The sequence below is a fragment of the Astatotilapia calliptera genome, chromosome 9 (assembly GCF_900246225.1).
Source record: "Astatotilapia calliptera chromosome 9, fAstCal1.2, whole genome shotgun sequence".
NCBI lineage: Eukaryota > Metazoa > Chordata > Actinopteri > Cichliformes > Cichlidae > Astatotilapia > Astatotilapia calliptera.
The window spans coordinates 29180173-29206108 of NC_039310.1; the positions used below are offsets into that span (position 1 = coordinate 29180173).

At 43.7% G+C, this 25936-nt stretch overlaps 2 protein-coding genes across 9 annotated transcripts; both read left to right on the forward strand.

The window, feature by feature from the left end:
• Positions 1 to 1332: 1332 nt before the first annotated feature.
• On the forward strand, positions 1333 to 15947 carry LOC113029455 (myoneurin-like). 3 transcript variants are annotated; one of them, XM_026180317.1, is made up of 9 exons: positions 1333 to 1564; positions 2156 to 2230; positions 6504 to 6777; positions 8416 to 9413; positions 10356 to 10515; positions 10912 to 11090; positions 11190 to 11282; positions 11598 to 11723; positions 12625 to 15947. In XM_026180317.1, the coding sequence occupies exons 3-9, from the start codon at positions 6512 to 6514 to the stop codon at positions 13065 to 13067; spliced, it is 2265 nt and encodes a 754-aa protein (XP_026036102.1). In that variant the 5' UTR covers positions 1333 to 1564; positions 2156 to 2230; positions 6504 to 6511; the 3' UTR covers positions 13068 to 15947. The 3 variants fall into 3 exon arrangements, with proteins under 3 accessions (XP_026036102.1, XP_026036104.1, XP_026036103.1); XM_026180319.1 differs by having other exon boundaries at positions 6507 to 6777; XM_026180318.1 differs by lacking the exon at positions 1333 to 1564 and adding an exon at positions 1586 to 1896.
• A 1065-nt stretch (positions 15948 to 17012) lies between these two features.
• On the forward strand, positions 17013 to 25465 carry lrrc34 (leucine rich repeat containing 34). 6 transcript variants are annotated; one of them, XM_026180348.1, is made up of 13 exons: positions 17013 to 17150; positions 20626 to 20732; positions 20820 to 20884; positions 20973 to 21059; positions 21307 to 21435; positions 21512 to 21607; positions 21678 to 21832; positions 21915 to 22070; positions 22714 to 22840; positions 22901 to 23775; positions 23857 to 24064; positions 25092 to 25207; positions 25401 to 25465. In XM_026180348.1, the coding sequence occupies exons 1-10, from the start codon at positions 17044 to 17046 to the stop codon at positions 23159 to 23161; spliced, it is 1290 nt and encodes a 429-aa protein (XP_026036133.1). In that variant the 5' UTR covers positions 17013 to 17043; the 3' UTR covers positions 23162 to 23775; positions 23857 to 24064; positions 25092 to 25207; positions 25401 to 25465. The 6 variants fall into 6 exon arrangements, with proteins under 6 accessions (XP_026036133.1, XP_026036130.1, XP_026036135.1 ...); XM_026180345.1 differs by having other exon boundaries at positions 22901 to 24064; XM_026180350.1 differs by having other exon boundaries at positions 22925 to 24064.
• Positions 25466 to 25936: the final 471 nt, after the last annotated feature.

A 25936-nucleotide genomic window follows, 5' to 3' on the forward strand; every position in this document is an offset into this window, starting at 1 on the left:
AGAGAAGGAAGACAGGACAAAAGACATGCTGTGGAAGAGAGACAGAGGTTAATAACAAGTATGATTCACTGCAGAGAGGTCTATTAACACATAGCAAGAAAGGTGACTGAAGGAGAAACACCCAGTGCATCATGGGAATCTCCCAGCAGCATGAGGAAGGATTCCCTTAGTTACGCTGCAATAAATCTTCTCCCTCTACACGAATGATGACACCTTAGAAGACCCATCTGTCAAAATTGTTAAGTTTCCAGATAGCAACCTGAAGCGGCCACCAGTATGGACACTATCATCAAAAGGAGAGGATTCACTTCCTGCTGCAGCTCAGGAGATGTTGATCCAGTTCTACTCTGCAATAATCCAGTCTGTTCTCTGCTCATCCATACGGTTTGGATCAGCCAGTAAACAGAAAAAGAGCAGACAACAACAGACAGTCAGGACTGCAGAAGAACCATTGCTCCCGACTTACCCTCGATTCACAATTTGTACAAAGCCAGAGCAAAGAAACTAGCAGACAACATCACTGCAGACCCATCACAACCTGGACACAACCTGTTCCAGCTCTTCCCTCCGGTAGGCGCTACAGAGCACTGTACACCAAAACAAGCAGACATCTGTGCAGTTTCTTTCCACAGGACATCTCTCTGACGAACACTTAAATCAGTCACACAGTGTCTGAACTTAAAAACTTCCACTATATCTACTAGATATAGTGGAAGTCCATTATAGAAACATAAATTATTTTAGACGTATTTTATATGAAAAAATCTAAAGTTAGTCAGACGTTGGTGTCTTCACTTTTTCCATTTAATAAAGTTTTTGTTCAGTATTTAATGAGTTTGAATTACTGTTATTTATTTATGGCTATTTCCTCGTGTGTTCCTTGGTCGACTGTTTAGATTAAAATGTTTCCCTCTTTGGGCTGTACACATCTGAACTTATATTTAAAATCCAAAATGAAAACATCATAAAAACGATGTTTTACGCTTGAATGTACATATAGTTGAGTCATAAATAGGCTGCACACAAAATAATGTCTTGCTCATGTTGTAAGTAAAGCAGGAAAAAGTCGAATATATTATTATATATTATCAGTGCATATTATTATTGCTATTACTACGACATAATAGTAATGATATAATATGAAATATAAAAATACATGTGCATGACTGTTGACAGATACATAGCCTACAGATACAGTCTACTTGGTAACACAGCTATGCTATTTATAAATATCAGCCAACAACAGCACTTTTGAACATTTCAAAATCAGTGTCGCTTAAAATTATTTTCTTATTTTCTAGGCAACATTTTTTTATTGGCTTCGTATGTGTATTTTTCGTATTCTATAGATTAAAGGGTTAAATATAAATGAAATGAATTCTTTTATTTTTTGCTATTACTGTAATTCCGTATTAACGATAGTAACCCTCCCCAACTGTCGTCCTTTGTCAGGGAGCGACGGTGTCTATCTTGACCGAACCCAGTTTCTCTTTGAGCAATATTGTCGTCTCGCGAGAACTTCGATGTCACGTGGATTATGGCTGAAGATCGCGGATATTAGAAGGTACTTTTCTGCTTTTATTTACTTTGTTGTGGCGTAAAATCGCGCATTTACGCAATTTGTTTATTACAGCTCGAGACGTATGTGCATTAGCTGTCGCTAAAATAAGCATGTGCAGCTTTTTGTGGCCGCTTACGTCGGCACCGCCGGTACAAACCTTCGAAATAAGAGCACAATGTTTTGCGCGCTTTTTACCACTACGAAAACAGTTAGCTTCTGCTTCGTGAATGATCCGCTGTGGTTAAACACCCGTGGGCCTTGCTCTCCTGTTTGGAGGCTTCTACTACACCCAAAGTGCAGATAAGTCTGCGAAGAGACCTAAACGGCGAGCAGGAGTAAATTGAACCCAACGGCGACACCGCTGTTAGCCTTAGCCACAGCCCGAGGCCTGCTCAGGAAGCGGGCGGGAGCTTTTATTTTCCAAAACTGCTTCTTCATCTTACCTGCCAAGGCTGTAGATTCAGATCATTATACCTGTTCGCAAGCTTTTAATATTTATGTTAGACGTCCACAAGTCCGCGTTTGGATTTTGAGCTGTTAATTAGACAATTAATATGCACCGCGGTTCGTTCTCACACTCTTTGTCATTAACAGGAGAGAAATCTACAAACCGAGAGCAAAGAGGAGGCGAAGCTGTGACTCTTCAGCAGCTCTGACACACTACTCACAGTAAGTTTTCACTCTGTTATCAAGTTTTAGAAATCCACGAGAAATCTGTGTTTTTATGTGCATTGACGTTTTTTGTGATATGATTTAAATTTTGTGCAATTATTAAAAATATTAGAAACATTACACTGGATTTCCAGCAGGTGAGTCATTAATATAACCTGCAGGGAAGGTTTATTACGTTTATGGGGTGTTTGTGGCTCTTTGTGGTGTCTTTAGTCGTTTTAGAGTAATTCAAGGCCTCACACAGGGAGATATTAAATTAAAGCTTATTTATAAAAGTGCTTTTCACAGACAAGCAGTCACAAAATACTGTACACAAAAAAACTAGGAATAAATACATTGCTATATAATATTGAAATTTAACATTAAAATGAATCAAAGTCTACTGGGAGCTTCTGTAAAGAGTATAAAATAGAAAGAACTTGCTTAATAGAACTCGTTAATAGTCTGATCATCGGTTTTTGTTTTTTTATTTAATTATTCATTTTTGTTGTTGTTGTATAGCTCAGATTTATCTAAGCCAGTAAACAGGACATTACTGTAATCTAAAAAACACTGATTAATTTTCTCCAGTTCAGCCAAGGAGACCGCTTTTTTGTTACAATGTAGACATGTTCTTTATATAAAAGAAACTCTCAGGTAGAATTTGGTTAGTCTGATTTATCTCAAGAACAGTGCTGATTATTACTGATCAGAGGAGCTAGTGTGTAAAATTGTTGAAATAAATCTTGTGGTGTCAAAGTCACACCTGTGGCTCTGGTAGCAGATGTCTGTCATATGAAGCTGGATTCAGTTAGTGAGGTAACCTCAGGTTTATCTGCAATCCATCAGTTTTCAAATCAAATCACTTTTATTGTCACATCACATGTGCAGATACACTGGTACAGTACATGTGAGTGAAATTCTTGTGCGAGCTTCACAAGCAACAGAGGTGTGCAAAGTACAATAACATAAGAACAAGCAAAATATAAGAATGGCTAAATCTGAGAGTTATATGAATAAATGTATGTACAATATAAGAGTGTATGCATATTACTGAATGTGAATACTACGTGTGTGTGTGTGTGTGTGTGTGTGTGTGTGTGTGTGTGTGTGTGTGTGCGCGTATATGTGTGTGTGTGTGTGTGTGTGTGTATATATATATATATATATATATATATATATATATATATATATATATATATATATATATATATATATATATATATATATATATATATCACAACACTCGCGAGCCACTCGCCTAGCTTGGGAGTCACCGCACCTAGTGCTCCGATTACCACGGGGACCACCGTTACCTTCACCCTCCACATCCTCTCGAGCTCTTCTCTGAGCCCTTGCCCACCGATGCCTTCTTGTTCCAGTAGCCCACTTTTCGTCAGGGTGCCCTGGTTCCTCAACACCTGACGCGGACCTTGTTGATCCGGGCGACGTCCGAGCCGGCATGCCTTCATATTTATCTGTCTCGCTCATGTCTGCGGTAGGCTTGCTTAGCATAGGGGGTCTAGCCTTAGGACCCTTACTGGATACAGACGCCCCAGGCAGGAATCGAACTTGCGATCCTCTGTTCCAAAGGCGTGTAGTATATATATATATATATATATATATATATATATATTATTATATATATTTTTTTTTATTTTTTTTTTTTTATTACAAAGTAAATAGAGTAAATAATAAAATAAAGGTTGGTAGTTGACATGTGCAAAACAAGTGGCATTTATATACAGTGTGGAGTGCATAATGTTGAAGTTCCAGTAGTGGAGGTGAGGTGTCTATGACGTGTTCAGCAGTCTGATGGCCTGATGGAAAAAGCTGTCTCTCAGTCTGCTGGTACGGGACCGGATGCTGCAGAACCTCCTTCCTGATGGAAGTAGTCTGAACAGTTTATGCTGGGGTGACTGGAGTCCTTGATGATCCTCCCCGCTTTCCTCAGGCAGCGCTTCCTGTAGATGTCTTGGAGGGAGGGAAGCTCACCTCCAATTATCCGTTCAGAGCACCGCACTACTCTCTGGAGAGCTTTGCGGTTGTAGGCGGTGCTGTTGCCATACCAGGTGGTGATGCATCCAGTGAGGATGCTCTCAATGGCACAGTGATAGAAGGTCCTGAGGATGCGGGGGCTCATGCCGAATCTTTTCAGTCTCCTGAGAAAGAAGAGGCGCTGCTGCGCCTTCTTCACTGTTTTGTTTGTGTGTACTGACCACGTAAGATCCTCAGCCAGATGTACTCCAAGGAACCGGAAGCTGCTCACTCTCTCCACAGCAGCGCCGTTGATGGTGATGGGGGTGTGTACTTCTCTGCACCTCCGGAAGTCCACTATCAACTCCTTTGTCTTTGCGACGTTGAGGGTGAGATGGTTGTCTTGACACCAGTGGGTCAGGGCGCTGACCTCCTCCCTGTAAGCCGTCTCATCACCGTTGGTGATAAGACCCACCACTGTAGTGTCGTCCGCAAACTTCACAATGATGTTGGAGCTGTTAGTGGCTGTGCAGTCGTAGGTGTAGAGTGAGTACAGGAGAGGGCTCAGTACACACCCCTGTGGAGCACCAGTGTTCAGTGTGATGGGGGATGAGGTGATGCTGCCCAGTCTGACCACTTGGCGTCTGTCAGACAGGAAGCTAAGGATCCAGCTGCAGAGGGAGCTGCTCAGTCCTAGATCCTGCAGTTTCCTGTCCAGCTTCGAGGGAACGATGGCATTGAATGCTGAGCTGTAATCTACAAACAGCATCCTCACATACGTGTCTCTCTTCTCCAGGTGTGACAGGGCAGTGTGTAGTGTCAGGGCTATGGCATCATCAGTGGACCTGTTGTGGCGGTATGCGAACTGTAGAGGGTCCAGTGAGTCGGGTAGCGCAGAGCAAACGAAGTCCCTGACCAGCTTCTCGAAGCATTTGCTCACGATGGGGGTCAGGGCTACAGGTCGGCAGTCGTTTAATGAGGAGATGGTGGAGGATTTGGGTACAGGGACGATGGTGGCCACTTTGAAGCAGGCTGGGACTACAGACAGAGAGAGGGAAAGGTTGAAGATGTGCGTGAACACTCCAGCCAGCTGAGCCGCGCATGACTTGAGGACGCGGCCGGGAATCCCGTCCAGACCAGTAGCTTTGCGTGCGTTCACCTTCCTGAAGCACTTCCGCACATCCTCCTCAGACACAGTGTGCGCACTGACGTCATCCGCGGTGCGCACACTGTCCGGTCTCATGGTGTTCGCTGTGTCGAATCTAGCGTAGAATACGCTGGTGTCATCAGTGCTGGAAAAACCTATGTCCTCTGGAGTAGAAGGATCTGATGTTTTTGAAGACTGAAAGCTTTTTTCTTTCCCCAGTGAGCATAAATGTGATATTATTAGAAGTGTGTGTGTGTGTGTGTGTGTGTGTGTGTGTGTGTGTGTGTGTGTGTGTGTGTGTGTGTGGGGCGGGGGGGGGGGGGGGGGGGGGATTCTAGCTTTTTTTTTTTCCTGTATGTTACGAATGGATGAGCTAATATAACATCTAGCCTTACTGAAGTCGTCCCTTGATGTTCTCAGGTGTATGAGAATAATTCAAGGCCTCAAACAGGTAGTAAATACTATTCAGTCAATCTCTAAGGCAGGGGTAGGCAACGCCAGGCCTCGAGTGCCGGTGTCCTGCAGGTTTTAGATCTCACCCTGTGTCAACACACCTGAATCAAATGATTAGTTCATTACCAGGCCTCTGGAGAACTTCAAGACATGTTGAGGAGGTAATTTAGCCGTTTGAATCAGCTGTGTTTGATCAAGAACACATCTGAAACCTGCAGGACACCGGCCCTCGAGGCCTGGAGTTGCCCACCCCTGCTCTAAGGTCTAATAATTCAAACAACATTGATTGCATTTACAAGCAACAGCTTTTTCCCCGCTTTGGCCTGTTTGATGGGTATTTAAGACACAGAAGCCACACCCACCGTACCAAGGCTCGCTTCATGTAAAGCTATAAAATAATTGGGCTTTTCATGGTTGACTCCACAAGTTTAGTCCATTTTGAGTGTTTATAATCATTTAGTAAAAATGCCTCGATGACCAAAGTTAGTTTTTGAAAAAATCTGTTATATTATATAAAAACAGGTTATTTTCCTTGGACTCGGTTAAAGCTATTTTTGGTGGACTGTGTGGGAAAAAACTCTGGATAAAAGTGTTGTAGCTGCAGTAATTTGTTTACATCGCTCCTGGAGCAGGAGAAACGTCTCCCTTCATGCAAAGTTGTATTTTCCCGTTGCTAATGCGTTAGTGATGAGGATGCCCTCGCCTGTTTTCCAGCAGCAGTGATGGCGCATGTCTTCAACCATGGGAAGCTGCTCCTGCAGCGCCTGCACCAGCAGCGGGAGATGGACTTTCTGTGTGACATCACCATAATGGTGAAGGACGTGGAGTTCAGGGCTCACCGTAACATCCTCGCTGCGTTCAGTGAGTATTTCTCCTCCCATGCTGAAAAGGGGGAAGAGATCACGACTTTGGACCCCGACAAGGTCAGCCGGTACTCGCTGGAGAAGCTCCTGGAGTTCGTCTACACGGGACACATGAACCTCAGCAGGTAAGCGTGAGGGTTTAGAAGCCAGCATCAGCCAAAACACGGATAGCATTTACGCAGGGTCATCCTGTACAGTTCTACATCTGTATACCCAACAACCTGAGTGTACAACATATGAACAGAATGACAGCAAAGTAGACTTGGATGTGATGAAGCCAACGTCAGATACATACACGTTATGGAAAGTAAATGTTAGTGAGACATCTTTGCTTTGTGCCTCTACGTGATTTACTGATGGCTAAAATGTGCTTATTATTAGTTGTTGTTGTGGTTCACATTAGCTCATTAAGCTTTTGTTTTTTTTAATTAAGAAAGGTAGCTAAATAGTTTTTCAGACAGTACAGGGTTAAAGTTGGCACACAAGATACAGTTAGCCTGCTAGCTGCGTGAATAAGTTCTTGGTTGTTTTGTGGCGTTAAAGGCTTCTTCATCGCTGCAAATCAAGATGGCGGCTTCGTAGTATGGTGGCTTACCTGTTCGCCAACAAGCCAAAGATCTCAGGAGGACACAAAAAACTATTTATGAAAGGTCTGCAAAATCAAACGTGTGGTGCTACACGCTGTGGAGATCTCTTTTGAAACAAGGACTGAAAGTAGCTTCTTCAAGACAGGATGTTGCTTTGTTAGCTAGGAGAGTTTTGCTAAGTGAGACGTTTGCAGTTTGGTCATTTGAGCAGAGATCTTAGTTTGGTTAATGTTGTCTGCTAATGTTGACTGTAGTTTTTTCCTGCAGTCACTCCTTTTGACCATATGTGTTAGCTAACGTTAGCTCACCTGCTTGTACAGGAAGACTGCTTGATTAAGCGCAGCACTGAGTTTGAGTTTTGCCTTGAGCCAGTTGTTTGATGATGTTGGTGATAAGTGGACTCCAGTGAGGGGCATCCGCACAGGAAGCGATCCGTTCGTCATCAGTTTGTTGCTGTTTCAGGCTCTCGTTGCTGAGTAGCACTCTGCTGCATTATCGCCTTGTCCCATGTCAGGTGTCCGTACTCACTCTCATCAGTTATTGTTTCAACCAGTTGCCTCTAAATTGACCAATTTTTCACTCCAGACTGACTTTTTGTGGTCACTGGTTGCCATGGCACTGTTAGATACTTGTTCTGCGGACGCCCCTTTAAGGTATTCATACCTGACGTTTGGCTAGCTCTGTTGGGTGGTGCTGTTTCCATAACAACAACAAGCAATAACTTACAAGGCGAGTGTTTTAGGTTTATGTACAACGGGGGGGGGGACAACTCCAGGCCTGGAGGGCCGGTGTCCTGCAGGTTTTAGACACACAGCTGATTTAAATGACCTCCTCAACATGTCTTAAGGTTCTTTAGAGCTCTGATAATGAACTAATCATTTGACTCAGGGGTGTTGACCCTGAGTGAGATCTAAAACCTGCAGGACACCGGCCCTTGAGGCCTGGAGTTGCCCACCGATTATTCTCTGGAGTGATCAACTTCTCCAACATTTTAGTGACATACTGCACAAGCAGCCACTTTAGTTTCTAAGGATATGTTTTTAGCGTGATTTCATTGGTTAATGCTGCAGTCAGTCCACATGATGTTAGATTATGAAAAGGTCATAGGCGTGGGACACTTGTGAACTGAATTTTGAGTTGGTACTTTGAGTAAAATGTTTTTCTTTCTGGTTCCAGCACCCGACAAGCGGCCGTACGGCGAGCTGCCATCTTCTTAGGAATGGCCGAGGCCACGAAATATCTGGAGGAGTTCCCTCACTGGTCTGAGCTCGGCGAAACGTCACAGTCGGAGGCAGATAAAGAGACGGGTCTCTCGCCTCCCAGCCCCGCCTCCCCAAGCAGCCCCACCTCCCCAGTCCCACTATCCATAGTCTCTGTTGCGGGGGAATGGCACGAGGAAGGTAAGGGCAGCAGAGAGCAGGATGATGAGGGCAGAGATATGTTTGTGGAAGACGATGAAGAGTACACCCCAAGCACACCAAGGAGCACCGGGAGAGTAGGGGGCAGGAAGAGAGGTAGAAAGCCTAAAAGTTTTGGCGACGAGCAGATGGAGGCGAGCAGCTCGGCTGACGGCATGCCCAAAATCTACAGCTACAGAGGGAGAGGACGAGGGAGAGGCAGGGGCAGGGGCAGGGGGAGAGGAAGAGGAAGAGGAAGAGGGAGCTTAAAAAGTCAAGAACTCTATTTGGATGACTCTGATACGAGCGTGAAGGACTTTGGAGACACCTCAGCAGACTGGAGCCCCTCACAGGGGGAAGAAGATGAGGAGGAGCCTGGGATGAAGAGGCCGAGGCTGAGCACCGGAGAGGGGAGGAGAGGGCGAGGCCGCGGGAGAGGGAGAGGCCGCGGGAGAGGCAGGGGCCGAAACAGGGGACAGACCGATGAGGTGGAGGAGGAGGAGGAGGAGGAGGCGGGGGATGACAGCATTGGCGGAGGCACAGAGGAGGAGGAGGCGGGGGAGGGAGTGGAAGAGGGCGAGATCGGGGAGATGGATGCGCTGGCTCTGGGCGAGATGTCGCTGTCGTGCACAGAGTGCAACAAACTGTTTAAAGACGTGAGCAGCCTGCGCCGCCACGAGAAGATCCACAAGGGGCTGAAGCCGTTCGCCTGCATCTTCTGCTCCAAAACCTTCAGGCAGGCCACGCAGCTGAAAACACACCTGCGCATACACACAGGTGAGCTCAGCACTGAGTGTCACGTGTTTTTGTTACTGGGTTTGTGAAGATGTGAGGCTGCTACACACCTTTTCATTTATAATTAAGTGTGTAAAGACAGGAAAATCCACCTGCAAGGTTCTTAGTCAGAATCAAACTTCGGTTACTTTGATTTGAATCTCATTAACTTTAACCCCTAATCAGCTAAAGGTTTTTTGTTTTGGTTTTGTTTGTTTCTTTGCAAAATAAAACAAAACCTCAGTCACTGCTTTCAGATACCATTAAAAGAAAAAACTTTTGAACCGTTCAGGCCTTTACAGTCGAAACATCTCCTGATGAGTTTCTGGGCTCAGATGCTACTTTGTAGTCTTACTTCCAACAGAGTCATGTTTATTGTTTTAAAAACAGGACTTCTTCCATCATTTATATACAGTCTGTAACCCTACTGCATTGTTTCTAATCAATTCTCTGTAATTTCCTGTCACCTGACTTCGAGTGTGGATGCCTGTGTGCTGGTTTTATTCATCATTTCAGTGAAAACTTTGGTTGAAATCTGCTTGATAAACAGAAGAAAAGTTTCTTACACGTATTAAACGTGTCAAACTGGTGCTCCGGTGCTTTTCTGTGACATTTAAATGCGTAAGACGTTTGCACATCCTCTGCAGCAGAATCCTCCCTCTGTGTCACAGAGCTGTCCCATACTTTCTGCTTCCTGAGCTGCAAAAACAAGCTCCGGAAGCAGGAAGACAAACATAGGATGTTGAGCACAAGCATGAGTTTAAGTTTGGAACAGAAATGCATCGTATCACTCAGCAAACCTTTGAGTTAAAATGAAAGTATGTGCAACGTGGATGTGAAGACCGGTGTCTGTCACCAGATAAGTGGAAAACCTTTTAACCCATCAGCTGGCAGTGATAATGTAACACACGTATAACAAGCGTCCTCCTTGTTTCTCTGTTGCAGGCGAGAAGCCGTTCAATTGTGCCGATTGTGACAAGTGTTTCGCTCAGAAGTGCCAGCTGGTCGCTCACCGCCGAATGCACCACGGCGAGGAGAAGCCGTACACCTGTGAGCGCTGCGGCTTCAAGTTTGCTACCTCGTCCAATTATAAAATACACATCAGGTACGTCAGTGTGGAAGGAGCTGAGGCCAGGAGGGCCAAGAGCTTGCGTATCTGCATGCAACCCACCTTTTATTACATATGACTGACGTAACGATTCAGCTGCTGCTCTGCTTCCACAGAGGAGCTAGTTAAAGATCTTTATTTTGCTCTCGCACACACGAGGGTGTTTACGAGTGGCAGAACTAATAACATTAACCTATTGTAGGTTAAACTACCCAGTAGTTTCTATAGTAACAGTTCTGCTGGTCTGAGGGCCACTGAAGAAAAATGTGGTTGCTGGGTGGCACACGTGTGTAGGTGGTTATTTAATAATAATAATAATGGATTGGATTTATATAGCGCTTTTCTAGGCTGTTGTTCTATAAATAAAGTTAAATTTTAACACGTTTCCCACAGACTGCACAGCGGGGAGAAACCGTACGTCTGTGACATCTGCGGCCAGGCGTTCGCTCAGTCCAGCACGCTGACGTACCACAAGCGACGACACACTGGGGAGAAACCGTACCAGTGCGACCTGTGTGGCATGTCCTTCTCTGTGTCTTCCTCTCTCATTGCCCACACACGTAAACACACTGGTGAGAGACGTGCAAATGAAAGGATGCGCTGCTCTGGTTTCCTGCCGCACTGGGCAAATAGACTTTACAGGCATTTTTCTGTATTTCTGTGCGTTTCAGGCGAGACTCCGTACAAATGTTCGCAGCCTAAATGCGACGCCAAATTTGTCACATCATCTGAACTGAAGAAACACATGCGGCGACTTCACCCAGGTGAGTTTAAAGCTTTGTTTGTTACGCCAAACATTTAAAGAGTGGTTAGATGGGACTGAAAGTCAGCAGTATCACACCAGGATCCTACTGCTAACTGCGGCTGTCTTTCAGGAGAGCTCATAACCTAAAATGTGCTTTATTGACATAATGAAACTATTTTAAAAATGTGCCTCAAACGGGTGTGGAAGAGATAATGAAGTGAGTTATAAAGAGCAAGCTCTCAGCTCCACACAGTTTCTGACCAATCAGGGTATAAACAGAGAGCCAGAAACCGATTGGCTGCAGTATTTAAATGTGTTCTCGTGGTGTTTGCAGAGGGGAACAGTGGCGTGCAGTGCCTGCTCTGTGGAAACAGATTTGCCAGCGTGAAGAACATGATCAAACACCAGGACAAAGCTCACGCCGACGAAGTGCGGCAACACAAGGAGAGAGCCCGAGCCGGTGAGCTGTCAGCCTGTTTATTAAAATCCACCGTGTCTTAAAGTGCTGTTAAAGTTTAATTGAATAAGAACCTGAAAGTGTTTTGGGACGTGTTGATCTTTTTGCAGCTTCAGTCAGAAAAACCACCCCTCAGTGTCACTGCATGATTCAGCCCTGAGGCTGGAAGCCCATCTCTGTGTTTACATGTGCATCAGTATCCTGGTTCACGTTAGCTTTTTGAAGTTTCCATGGCCTGTGCAATAAAGCAGGATGCTGCAGCATGTAAGCATCCCATTGTCTGCAGTGTGCAGGCTACCTGCAGAGGCACCACTTAGACCAGCAGCAGAAACTTCCTCTCTGGCAACAGAGGAAGTGCCTAATAGAGGAAGTGAATTCAGTGTCTTTTTTGGGGGGCGGGGGTTGCTGACCAAGTCAACACATTAAAGGCGCCAGTTTCTGGAGATTTTACATCTCTGTGCCTGTACGCTTCAGATATGTGGGGTTATTCTCCATCTTTAAACCAACGTGGCAGACTTCAGTATGTAGAGTCAGTGGAGAGTTTGAGGTCGAGCTGTGATCCCAGTGAGAATGGAATATTATTATTGATTGATTTATTTTTTTTTAAGTGGGTGTTCCAGATTTATTAACTCAAAGCCCAGTCCACTGGTGATGGCAAAGTAAAACAGACACACCAGAGCACAAGCTCAAAGTCAAACAGTGTTGTGAGCCAGGACTATAAATCAGGCTTAACATGGGAGTGTTGGATCTGCCTTTAACAAGTGTGCAGTGCTGCTGCTGCCTTAAAGGCACAACAGCAAAGCTCCCAATTCTGCTTGGGGGCCTTTTAAAGAACAGGCAGTAAAACTGTGTTGTTTCCATGTTGTCTTCTGGCTGTCTGACTGGGTTTTGTGTGTTTGAGCAGTGGTCCTGCTGTCCACCAGCCATCCCGTGGCCTTCGTCCAGAGCAAGCTCTCCCAGGAGAACAAAGGTTTGGGCTCCATTCCCGAGGGCGAGCCGGCCAACCCTGAACCGGCCACTCCCAACCCCAAAGCCACCGACCCCGCCGCGGCTGCCTCCGACGTCGCCACCACTGACTCTGCTGCAACCACCGCCAGCGTGACCGCTGACAGCATCACGGACGCCGCCGCCATCATCCAGGACTTCAAGGCGGAGCCCACGCACACCCCTCTCACCACCACAGAGCAGGTGACCTTCGACGCCGATCAGGAGCAGACCATCAACTCGGACACGCTGCACGCGCTGGTGGAGCAGCTGCGGCCGCCGCCTTCGCCCGCACAGACGCTGGAGCAGATTGTCATCATCAAGACGGTGGACAACATGGACAACATGCCCCCCCAGCAGTGAGGCCTGAGTAACACTGATCAGAACTAAACTTCAGTTTTAAACAGTCACTCGCTGATTGGCATAAAGTCAGTGCTCATGTTCAGGATAAAAAAATCAACATTTGTAAAGATAATCTACAATACAAAGACAATTTGGTCCAACTCGGGCTTTATTTTCATAGTTTTGACCATCATTTCAACCTGTGGTACAAACAGGAAATGCGAGCAGTCGAGTTAGAAACTAACATCAAGGTTAGACAAAATATTTTGGACGACGGACGGCAAAATATAATCCAAACTTTTTGTCGCCACATTCAGTTAAATCCAGTAGGACAGACAGTGATGGGAGCGTTTTCAGACTTTTTAGATAAATTAATCGCATTATGTGATTATTATTTGTCAAAAAAAGTCTCAAGCAGAATCCTCAGAAGTCTTTTTTTGTCTTCCATACTTCCCAAAACCCAAAGACTTTCAGCTCTCTGTGAGTTAAAATGGAGAAAAGCACCAAGTTCTGCATTTCAGAGGCTGAAACTAGAAACATGTGATGTGGTTTCCACAATTTGTACGTGGAAAAACCAGAATAATGATTCGCCGGCGTGCACACATTTAATATTTTGCAATAATAAAAAAACTTTCCAGTATTTTTTTTTTTTTTTTTTAAATTGTGACGTATGAGAAACAGACGATCAGATTCACAGCTCATGGTCTGTATTTTGGTTTATTATCAAAATCACTTAGATTCTAACATATTTACAGACGAGCGTTTCCACCAAATTAACACTGATGCAAAAAGCATCAAATGAAGCTATAAACCTCCCTCCTCCTCCTCCCAAAACATAAACCCTTAAAGAAGCAGCGTGGCTTCAGTTGAGTTGGTTTACTGGTCAAAACTATAAGAATAAAACCTGACCCAGTCATCCTTTTAAAAATGCCCATATTTTTAGTAGAAGTGAAATGAAATTCATGATCCAGCAGGATGATTTACAGCTCCTCAAGGAGAACACGGGTCATATGGCAAACAAAATGCAGTTTAACAGTGTCAGTGGCCGATACTGTTGTGTGACGCCAGTCTTGAGCTTGAGGAAAAAAAGGAGTGTGATGGAGATCTGAAAGAGGCGAAAAACAGATCAGTTATTTTTCTAATGAAGATTTTTGTTTCCTTGGCAGAGAGGAGGAAAGAGCGGCAATAAAAGGCAGAATCAAATTATTATAACCTGAAGAATCCCAATAAGATTCTCTCTTTGTGTTCAGCAGTGACGTCATGATCAGCACTGATGATTTCATGCTGTTGTGCTTAAACCCGTTTCACTTCTTTGAATGACCTGCTAACTGTTCGTGTGAGTCACAGTTAAACTACATTCTTCCTGTAAAATCCACTGTTTGGGTTTACCAGATGTAACCAGTTTTCTCCCAGCATTAACCAGCTGTACACATAAAGATAACCAGTTTGATTACTTGTGCTGTCTTTTCAATCAGCAGATGTCAGAATCAGGAGGGAAGTGAGGGGGGAAAAAGCCCAATCAGCAGATCTGTACAATTTACCGTTGTTCAGATGTCTAACGTTCTGATCCAAGTTCCTCGTTTCACTTCCCAGCTTAATGGTGAAGTGTGTGAAAAAAGAAACTGATTCTACATTTTCTTCTACTGTAGAAAGTGAAGCTTTGATTCACAGCGACTGACCTGCTTCAAACCGCTTAAAGGTGCTTTTTGTAAAAACAGCCCGTTGTGTGAAGATGATTTCCAAGTCCAAAGACGAGCGTGTTGGGTTACTGTGAGCGTGAATTGTTGTATATCTGACCAGAAGAATGATTTCAAGGGTATAAGCAGCAATGAAAAAAGGAGTTTCCTCCTGTGGATTTCTGGGATCTCCATTAGAGAGAGGGCGATTAGCTCAGGGTAGGAGGAGTCAGTTTAGGTAGTTCAGCTTCCTCCTTTAGCGAGGTGTTTCAGGACTGTCTGCTGGATTAAGTGGCTGGAAGAGGAAGGTCTCCTTAGACTGCAGACCCCACAACCGTGATCTGGATACACAGACGGATGGAAATCAACATCTTTGTATTTTGTGGCAGAGATGTCAGCTAAAGCAAGGCTGAGCTGTACTCCTGTAATACCACTTTGGACCACAAGGTGGAGCAGTGAGTCAGTATAGTGTCCTCTCTGTCACACTGACCTGGCTCGTTTGGTAGCTAAAAGACTGTGTAGTGTTTTTATAAAGCGAACAGAAACTTTAGATAAGCTAGAGGTCTGATCAGATATCATTTTAAACTTATACAGAAGAAGGTGGCGCTGTTTGGGGCGGATAACTGTGCTTCCTGGTGAAACACCACCTCCTGGTGGTGAACGTTTGCATTACACTTTTTGTTTCTTTTTCTTTTTTTACAAAAAGTACCTTTAAAGTCCTCTAACCTCACACAACATTTTGTCCGATGTGGATGTCGTGGCGGCAGTTTTTTGTTTGTTTGTTTGTTTTTTCTATTACAGCTTCCTTTTGTTTGATGGAGTAACGCTTGTAAAGAATAACTCTGATACAGTACAACTCCGTTTTAATAGTTAGCGTAGTGAATAGGAGCTTTGGTATCACAAGATGTAACATCTTTATTTATCAAGCAATAAATGTTCCACCCTGCAGTGACATGTGATAATGGTGGCTTCATTGATGTAATAGAGGCTCTTTTTATTCTTCTTTTTTCTTTTTTAAGTAAATCAGTTGTTTCAGTGTGAAAGAGTGAAAAATGCATTTCTATTAACATGACTGTAGCTGTTTGTTTATTTCATTTGGTTTTTTTGTTTTAGGTAAAATGTCTGCATTACTTGTACAAATTTGTGAATTACATATACAAGTTCACTACTGTATGAAAAATGTACAACAGCAGCAGGAAAATAAAGACCGACAAAAAAGGGACAATCGGACTGCTGTTTGTCAGTTTATTATGACATTTTTACTTTTTTGTTCTTTATGTCACTGCAGATGTTTTTGTTGTTTTTCTCAAGCAGAACCACCTGTTTAGAGGATGTAATTTGATTTATAATCTAATCAGTATGTTCTGAAAGCATCCACATTGCAATAAAACACAGTTACTGAGCAAAGTGTCTAGAACTCAGTGGATACTATTTAAGGAACTGCAGTTTCTTGTCATAAATAAATGTAATACTTATGATTGGTAATATATAAATAACAAGTCTCCGATCAATTAAAAGTATTTTAGGAGTGAGGAAATAACTGGAATTGCTCAAAAATACTGTCTAGCAAAATAATGCAAATAATTTAGATTATACATTATATTCAGTGATGATTTTAAAATATTTCATGTAGCTTCTTAAAAACCACAGAACACTGACTTAAAGACAAACTGAGGACAATCCTTTAAAGGATTAATTTTTTAAAAGTTTTATCGCAATAAATTTCATATTTTAAAATACAAAAAATAGACTAAAGCTCAAAATTTGTTTCAATTCTTTTTGACTATTGACTTTTATTAATTTGTGTTCTTGTAAATGCATCCATTTTGTTTCCTAAAACAATTTATTTTCTTTTACATTTCACTAACTGATCATAAAGATAAAAGCTGTAATTAAGTGTTTTGCCATTGATATTTCTTCTTAAAACGTTTTCTCTTAAATTTGAATTTGTGTTCTCCTGAATTTAAAATTGAAACTAATAAATTGGAAATATTCTTTTCTCTTAGAATGTTTATTTCTTGTTAATTAGCCACTTTTTCTTTTGATTTTCTATTATTTTTATGATTTTAAACTCAAAAGCTGAAGTTTTTTTCTTTTAATTCCACTCACATTCACCCATAATCTTTTTTTTTTTTATTACATACTGTAATTGTTTACTGAGATGCAAACCTACACGTTCATTTATTGTATTTCTTTAATACATTAACGTTTATCTTCTGTCAAAAATCCACCTTACGTTAAAATTTCCCTCCCGTTACTTGTTTGTACCTCCGCGGCTGCCGTCCCTCGTGTTGCCATAGCGACTCAAACAGTATCTAGTGATGGCGGCCCAAAGCATGTCAGAGCTTTATAAAGCTGTGCGCGCTGAGAGAAAGGTAAAAGTGAATCCGTACGTTTCGCAGTCATTGAAGAAGACGCCGTTAACGGGGTAAGCGTTTACACTTTAAACTCCAATGTAACTTTAGGGCACCAAAAATGAAGATTTTAGTGGGTTAACGTTACCGATTAATACTACTGTGGACTTAAACACATTTAAATCTCTTGGAAAATTCACTCACTCACTTGGCACTTTTTAGAATTATTTTATTACCACTTGATCCCCATGAAGTGTTTCATATTTCATACTAAGCACACCCAGTATGAAAATAACCACGTGGTTAAAAAAATGTTTGACCAGTTACCTGGTTAAATGTTGTGAAAATAATATATACATATATATATATATATATATATATATATATATATATATATATATAGATATACACAGTGTTGTAGAGTAACGGAATACATCTACCGCCGTTACGTATTTAAAATACAAAATATGAGTAACTGTATTCCGTTACAGTTACCGTTTTAAAAGGTGGTATTTAGAATACAGTTACTTTGTTGAAATAAATGGATTACACTGCGGTACTTTCCTGTTTCATATTGTCGCAGGTCAGGACTGTTTAGGTTTTGTTTGACAGCTACGTTCTGTAGTTCCAGGCGGCAGCGTTACGGTTGCCATGGTTACAGGGTGACGCTCTCTCTCTGCGTGTTTCCTGGGTGAGAGAGCGCCTTTTTGTTGTTGTTGTGCTAAGCTAATAGGCAGAATGCAGAATGTAGCTTCATGGGCAGTGTAGTCCGTGCTGCAGGGAGAATGGACTGCCATACCCGTTATGTGTCTGTGAGCGAGGGAGGGAGAAAAAGGAAAAGTACGAGTTGTCATCGAGGAAAAACGGGAGCTGGAAGCATGTAAATATAATAATAACCACTGCTGCCAGGAAGAGTGCCTGACGAGCCCAGTTGTAAGTACGCTATTAAGACTCGACTGTACACTGTGTTCGTGTTTTCCTCCGAAACAATAAGTTCCGTTAGAGCAGTCTTTCAACGCCTCTCTCTGTCTCTGGCTAACAAAGTTCACCCACACAACAAAGTAAAGCTAGTTTTAGGCTACGAGCCCCACACGGACCCCGCCGTATTAGTCAGAGGTCCCTTTACTACGGATTCGGAGCCGCGGACCGTCAGTAACAGTAATAAATCACAGCAATAGTACATTCACGTAGTTGTAAACAGCATATATTAAGTAATCCAAAGTATTCAGAATACGTTACTCTCATCGAGTAACGTAACGGATTACGTTACAGAATACATTTTGGGGCATGTATTCTGTAATCTGTAATGGAATACATTTTTAAAAGTAACCTTCCCAACACTGTATGTATGTATGTATATATATATATATATATATATATATATATATATATATATATATATATATATATATATATATATATATATATATATATATAAAACACCCAGCACGCCCCTGCGGGCGGTTTATCCTTCAAGCTCGGGTCCTCTACCAGAGGCCTGGGAGCTTGAGGGTCCTGCGCAGTATCTTAGCTGTTCCCAGGACTGCGCTCTTCTGGACAGAGATCTCCGATGTTTTTCCCGGGATCTGCTGGAGCCACTCGCCTAGCTTGGGAGTCACCGCACCTAGTGCTCCGATTACCACGGGGACCACCGTTACCTTCACCCTCCACATCCTCTCGAGCTCTTCTCTGAGCCCTTGGTATTTCTCCAGCTTCTCGTGTTCCTTCTTCCTGATATTGCTGTCATTCGGAACCGCTACATCGATCACTACAGCCGTCTTCTTCTGTTTGTCTACCACCACTATGTCCGGTTGGTTAGCCACCACCATTTTGTCCGTCTGTATCTGGAAGTCCCACAGGATCTTAGCTCGGTCATTCTCCACCACCCTTGGGGGCATCTCCCATTTTGACCTCGGGACTTCCAGGTTATACTCGGCACAGATGTTCCTGTACACTATGCCGGCCACTTGGTTATGGCGTTCCATGTATGCCTTGCCTGCTAGCATCTTGCACCCTGCTGTTATGTGCTGGATTGTCTCTGGGGCATCTTTACACAGCCTGCACCTGGGGTCTTGCCTGGTGTGATAGACCCCAGCCTCTATGGATCTTGTACTCAGAGCTTGTTCTTGTGCTGCCATGATTAGTGCCTCTGTGCTGTCTTTCAGTCCAGCTTTGTCCAGCCACTGGTAGGATTTCTGGATATCAGCCACCCCCTCTATCTGCCGGTGGTACATACCGTGCAGGGGCCTGTCCTTCCATGATGGTTCCTCGTCTCCCTCCTCTTTCTTGGGTTTCTGCTGCCTGAGGTATTCACTGAGCACTCGGTCAGTTGGGGCCATCTTCCCAATGTATTCTTGGATGTTCGTTGTCTCATCCTGGACTGTGGTGCTGACACTCACCAGTCCCCGGCCCCCTTCCTTCCGCTTAGCGTACAGCCTCAGGGTGCTGGACTTGGGGTGAAACCCTCCATGCATGGTAAGGAGCTTTCTTGTCTTTATGTCAGTGGCTTCTATCTCCTCCTTTGGCCAGCCTATTACCCCAGCAGGGTACCTGATCACGGGCAGGGCGTACGTGTTGATGGCCCGGATCTTGTTCTTACCATTCAGCTGACTCCTCAGGACTTGCCTGACCCTCTGCAGGTACTTGGTGGTTGCAGCCTTTCTAGCGGCCTCTTCATGGTTCCCATTTGCCTGCGGGATCCCCAGGTACTTGTAACTGTCCTCTATGTCTGCAATGTTGCCTTCTGGTAGTTCAATCCCCTCAGTTCTGACTACCTTCCCTCTCTTTGTTACCATCCGACTACACTTCTCCAGTCCGAATGACATTCCAATGTCATTGCTGTATAGCCTGGTAGTGTGGATCAGTGAATCGATGTCTCGTTCACTCTTGGCATACAGCTTGATGTCATCCATGTACAGGAGGTGGCTGACAACTGCTCCGTTTCGTAGTCGGTATCCGTAGCCAGTCTTGTTAATGATCTCACTGAGGGGGTTCAGGCCTATGCAGAACAGCAGTGGGGACAGAGCATCTCCTTGGTAGATCCCGCACTTGATGGTGACTTGTGCTATGGGCTTGGAGTTGGCCTCTAGTGTTGTACGCCACATCCCCATTGAGTTCCTGATGAAGGCTCTTAGGGTCCCATTGATCTTGTACAATTCTAGGCATTCCAGAATCCAGCTGTGGGGCATTGAGTCATAGGCCTTCTTGTAATCAATCCAGGCAGTGCACAGGTTGGTCAGTCTGGTCTTGCAGTCTTGAGACCAAGACACATATATATATATATATATATATATATATATATATATATATATATATATATATATATATATATATATATATATATATATATATATATATATATATAGGGAGAGAGAGAGAGAGATTTATAGATTTCAAATATCAGGTTTTTAGAGATCTATTTGGGCCTCACATGGCTGGTTAACTAAACTGAGTGTGACAACCCTGGTTTAAAGATGTGTGTTTTTTCCAATGCATTTTCCATATAAACATTGATTCTCTGCTGGCATGGAAAACTTGTCTGTGTGGCAGGAAGTTCACCCTAAAACTTCCAGGAAATGTCAGACAGGTTCAGAGACTCAGTGACGACGACGTCCTCGCTCTCTGTAAATGTCTCCAACATAACAAGTGTGTTACAGGTGAGCTGGTGGATTCACGTCAACTGATTCAGACAAGGTGTGTTTAACTGTCTTTAACTACGTGTGTGTGTGTGTGTGAGTGACCAGGTCTTGATCTGAGGTACAACAACATAACAAATGAAGGAGTTGAACACCTTGCTAAGCTCCTGCAAGTAGGTAACAAAATGCAATGGGTGGATCATTTTCTGTAAGTAAAATGTTTCATGTTTGATGTATTTCGTGTTTGTTTTCTCTGAGCAGGAGGAGAAATCATCTCTGAGTTGTTTGGATTTAATGTTTAATGACATCCAGGCCAATGGAGCTCAAGTCCTCGCCAGCAGCCTGCAGGTTTAACACTTAATATGTTCTCATATAAACTTTATTCTTACTCTTCCTTTAGGAATTAGGTGCTTAACCCCCCACCCCCACGCCCCATGAACTAAAATGAGCTCGATCCTGGCCAGACTCCTCTTCACTCATGAGATCCTTTTAGATTTTAGCAGAATTCATTTACAGTTGGATTTTCATTCCTTTTAATGTGGCTCCAACGTTTCTAATGTGGAAGCCACGTCCCCGCCTGTCGTTCTCTCTGCAGGGTAACAGCACCCTGCTCTCTCTCAGGCTGTCAGGTAACAAGATCGGGAGAGGAGGAGGTTTGGAACTGGCCAGCATGCTGCAGGAGAACTGCGCGCTGCAGGAGCTGGAAGTGGCCGACTGCGACCTGGTAGATGGGCTTCAGTTTTTAAAAAGGTTTGGTGCTGACATCATTCTGTTTCTGAGAGTTTTCTCGATCCCTACAGGACACCAGCAGTATTATAGCGCTCATCATCATGCTGAAGAAAAACAAGGCTCTTTGCTCTGTCGATATCAGCCGCCCGCTGCTCTTCAGCCATCAGGTGCAAACACACACCAGGTATAAAACTCAATGGGAGGCAGACTGATCTGAGCCAGCTCTTTGTGTCTCAGGAGGAGTGGGCAGTGCACTGCTCTAAGATGCTGGCAGTGAATAGCAGCCTGATGGAGCTCCACCTGGGGAGGATGGGGATGACCGACACTGGGATAGAGCAGCTCACTGAAGGCCTGGGGCGGAACAACAGCCTGCGCTACCTGGACCTGTGCAGGTAGGAAACGAGTCGAGCAGCCAGCAGAGGGCACATTTCCTCCTCTTCATACCATACATTTGTCTTTCTTGGATTTCTGTAGCAACCGTGTGACCCGTGATGGTGCGTTTCATCTCGCCATGATGCTGAAGCAGAACAGGGCCCTGGAGATTTTAGATCTGTCATCCAATCAGATTGGAGATGGTGGAGCTGGGTACCTGAGCAAAGCCATCACCTGTCCGCGCAGCACCCTCAAAGAGTGAGTCCTGCATCAACCCCAGAATCAACCACACTCTTTTGGTAAAGAGGTTGCCCAGTTTTGATACACATGGAGGTTTGCAGCAGAGACAGAATCATGTTTTCTGCTTATTTTAATGACATTTTAATGACTTTAGAAACCAGAAGCCTGATTGTTTGTTTTTTACATTGAGACAATGTTTACACAGAAGGACTATATAGGGTCTTTTTTAAAGTGACTTTCAGGGATTTAGGATCTCTGAAGAAAAACTATCAATTTTTATTACTTAGAGATTTTTCAACATCTAACAAGGACAGACGAGGACAAAGTTAAATTGACCTGATTTTTGCATAACTTTAAGAATTTGAATGTGAAGAGAAGAAAAGATCCATGAACGTAATGATTCAAAGGGTTCAAATATCTTTGAATGTTTGTGTTTCAATATATTTTTCGGACTGAGGAAAACAGAAAAAAGGTTAAGTATTCTGAAGAGCGTAAGATTATGAAAAAACTAGAGATATGAAATATCCAGATTTTAGAGGCCCAGAGAGGTGAAGAGCAAAGCAGCAAACAGAGAAAGCTTTGTAAAGTAAACAGTTTTAGCTTCATCCTTTTTTAATCCTTTAATCTTGACCTGTTGTCACCAACCTGCGCTCTGTGCAAGGCTGTCTGTGTGCAGAAACAACATCACATCAGAGGGTTTGCTGTTGTTGGCTCAGGCTGTGAAATCCAGCTCGACTCTGACTCACATGTACATCTGGGGAAACCACCTGGAGGACCCCGTATGCCAGGTACAGCCCTCAGATGTCTGTTTCATCTTCTCCTCTAACATCCCATCACCCCTCTGACAGATAGACGCTCCCTCCCTGCTTCAGGCCTTCAAGGAGCTGATATCCAGCGGCCGGCTGCATCCAGAACAGACAGATGTAAGCCCCTATGAGGTGGATGGTCACGTGTTCCTCGCTGAGGTCTTCCAGAGTTTGAGGAAACCAGTTTACAACATCGACTGTAATGGTACAGATGTGCCTACAAAGACTGCTGCAAGCCCTGATTCCACCGCACATCATGGACAACTAAAAGATTATTTAAACTGCAAAGATTTAAGTTTATGAAAGTATTTTGTTTGTTCATCACAAACACAATTAGTGGCAATCATTTCTAATATTTTAAGACATTGACTTCTACTACACCTCCTGAAATAATTACATCCATAAACAGACATGCTTGTTGCAGAAGAGAAATGTTCAATGTGTTGTGTGATCTTTCTCAGCAAGCAATATTTTATATTTTAATAAATCTGTTTGAGCAGAGTTTCTGTTGATGCTTAAAAAGCCTTAAAGAGTGCTGAAGTCATTCACAGCAAAAGATTCTTAACCCTCTACTCTACATGTCCATAAGAAACATGTCAGGTTGCTCGTTCAATGCAGTTCTGCCATAAAAGTAGGGATAGGGTCCTATTCATGTGCACATGGTGATCCTGTCAGGGTCCTTGGGGAGTATGAGGTCCCTGTACAGCCGGGGAGAAGTCGGACCTCTTCTTTCTTTGTCATAGATTCTGTTTCTGGTTTTTATGGACACATTCTAGCGATACCAGGTTGTTGAGGGTCTCCACTGTGGTTGTCTTTTTGCAGGCTTCGTGTCAGCTTCATCAGGTGGTGACCTCCAGGGTATACTGGGACAGTATCTGATCTATGTTCCTACCTTCACTTATGGTTACAAGCTCTGGGTACTGACCAAAACAATGACATCACATATAAAACAATGAAAATGGGTTTCCTCTGATGGGTAACTGGGCTCTTTCTTAAAGGTAGGGTGAGCAGCTTGATCGACCAGAGTGAATTCGAGTTACTGCTCTGCCACATTCAAAGGAACCAGTTCTTTGGTTCAAGCATCTGACAAAGGCTTCTGCTGGGAGGAGTGTTTTGGGCATGTCCTACCAGTTGGAGGCCCAGAACAGACTCGCAGGAGGGATTACATCTATTGGCTAGCATGAGAACGCCTTCGCGTTCCCCTGGGTAAGCTGGCAGATTGGGCCCAGACTGCTTGGCAAGAAAGAGAGGGAGAGAAATAGAGGGGGAAGGAGACGGTGAGAAAGGGAGGAAGAAAAAAAGAAAAACAAACAAAACACCTGGATCACCTGTATGGAGAAGAAAAAAAACAGAAGAGAAAACAAACAAAAAAGAGCAACATAATAAATACAGCACCATCACAATAAACTAGCTAACAGTAGATAACAGTAGATACTAAATATTAAATGTTATTGTGCAGCATGTAAGATTGACAGCACACAATGTGCTTTGAGGCAGCAGCCAAGAAAGGTGTAGTTTGTGTCTGTGAACACCCGTGTGTACACCTGTGTGCATACCTGTGTGCATCAGTACGCATGTATTCCAAAAGTTTCTCCACATAATGATCTGCTAGGGAGTGTGGGGAGCCATAGCCCCGTCCCCCAGGGCATGAAGCGGGCATGGAGGAGATCCAGGCCAGACCCAAGGAGGACCACCGGGGGGTAACCGTGCCACCCTCCTGGGAAGAGCTGAGGAGAGGCCCAAACGAGGGGTCACCCAGCAGCCATGGAGCAGAGGCCAGAGTGGGTTACAGTGACGTGCCCGTGGGGTGCCCTGAGGCCTCTGGGCCTCAGGGCACCCCACCCCAGACCCTGGAGATGTAACCCTTCTCTCTGGGGTGGAGGCAAGCAGACCGCCCCCTTATCTGCAGTAGCAGGGAGGCTCTGCATCCCAGATTCAATGTTTATTCTGTCAATTTATAGTTTAAAGTCACCGAGTGTCAGACGCTGGTCCCACCTTTCATGGTGACATCACCAAAGACAGCCCCGCCTACCTCAGAGCCTCCCCTGTCATGTATTGATCGTGATGATTATGACACCAAGCGTAACGAAGAATGTAAAAGTCTACGACCAGAATGTTTAAATACTTTCTAATTATTAATGAATATAATATTATTATATTAATAATATAATGAATATAATGAATATTATATTCATTATTAATGAATATATTATATTTTTTTTTTTTTTTCCAGTGCAGAGGAATGGCAACAAAAGGAAAGACTTCACTGAGTGAAAAAGGATGAAGATCCAATGCAGCTGGTTTCAGGAGATAATGAAAAAGCCTGAACACCTTCTCTACAAAAACAGGGTGAGTTTAATGTTGTGATTGATTAAGTCTTTGAAGATTTGTGTGTTACTTTAATTATAAAGTACTTATATTTTAACTGAACTTACAGCTCCACCTTCAATACTGTCATCCCACACAAACTCACTCACAAGCTGTTAACACTCGGCCTGCACCCCACCCTCTGTGACTGGCTACATGACTTTTTGACTGGCAGGCCCCAGACCGTCAGGATCGGCAACAGGACTTCAGCCCGCATTAGGAAACAGACATCTGAGGGGTGTACCTGGCATACGGGCTCCTCCAGGTGATTTCCCCAGATGTACATGTGAGTCAGAGTCGAGCTGGATTTCTCAGCCTGAGCCAACAACAGCAGACCCTCTGATGTGATGTTGTTTCCGCACACAGACAGCCTTGCACAGAGCGCAGGTTGGTGACAGCAGGTCAAGATTAAAGGATTAAAAAAGGATGAAGCTAAAACTGTTTACTTTACAAAGCTTTCTCTGTTTGCTGCTTTGCTCTTCACCTCTCTGGGTCTCTAAAATCTGGATATTTCATATCTGTAGTTTTTAGTAATTATAATAATGTGGCTATATTTTCTTCTCTAGTGATGTAAACATTACCAAACTGGATAAAATCTGCTCATTTTTGTTATCAGGGACCTAAAAATCCTTATTATAGGAGAAATTATTCCCACTTCCTGGTGCTTTGATTCTCTAAAGCAGTGGTGGGGACCTCCACAGACTTGCAGCT

Bases quoted from the DNA above. Each gene is read 5' to 3' on its own strand.
- LOC113029455 (XM_026180317.1), top strand. From the start codon at position 6,512: ATGGCGCATGTCTTCAACCATGGGAAGCTGCTCCTGCAGCGCCTGCAC. The intron at 10,516-10,911 runs GTACGTCAGTGT...CGTTTCCCACAG, and splicing joins AATTATAAAATACACATCAG to ACTGCACAGCGGGGAGAAAC. The intron at 11,091-11,189 runs GTGAGAGACGTG...TGTGCGTTTCAG, and splicing joins CCACACACGTAAACACACTG to GCGAGACTCCGTACAAATGT.
- lrrc34 (XM_026180345.1), top strand. From the start codon at position 17,044: ATGGCGGCCCAAAGCATGTCAGAGCTTTATAAAGCTGTGCGCGCTGAG. The intron at 20,733-20,819 runs GTGAGCTGGTGG...GTGAGTGACCAG, and splicing joins ACATAACAAGTGTGTTACAG to GTCTTGATCTGAGGTACAAC. The intron at 21,833-21,914 runs GTAGGAAACGAG...GGATTTCTGTAG, and splicing joins CGCTACCTGGACCTGTGCAG to CAACCGTGTGACCCGTGATG.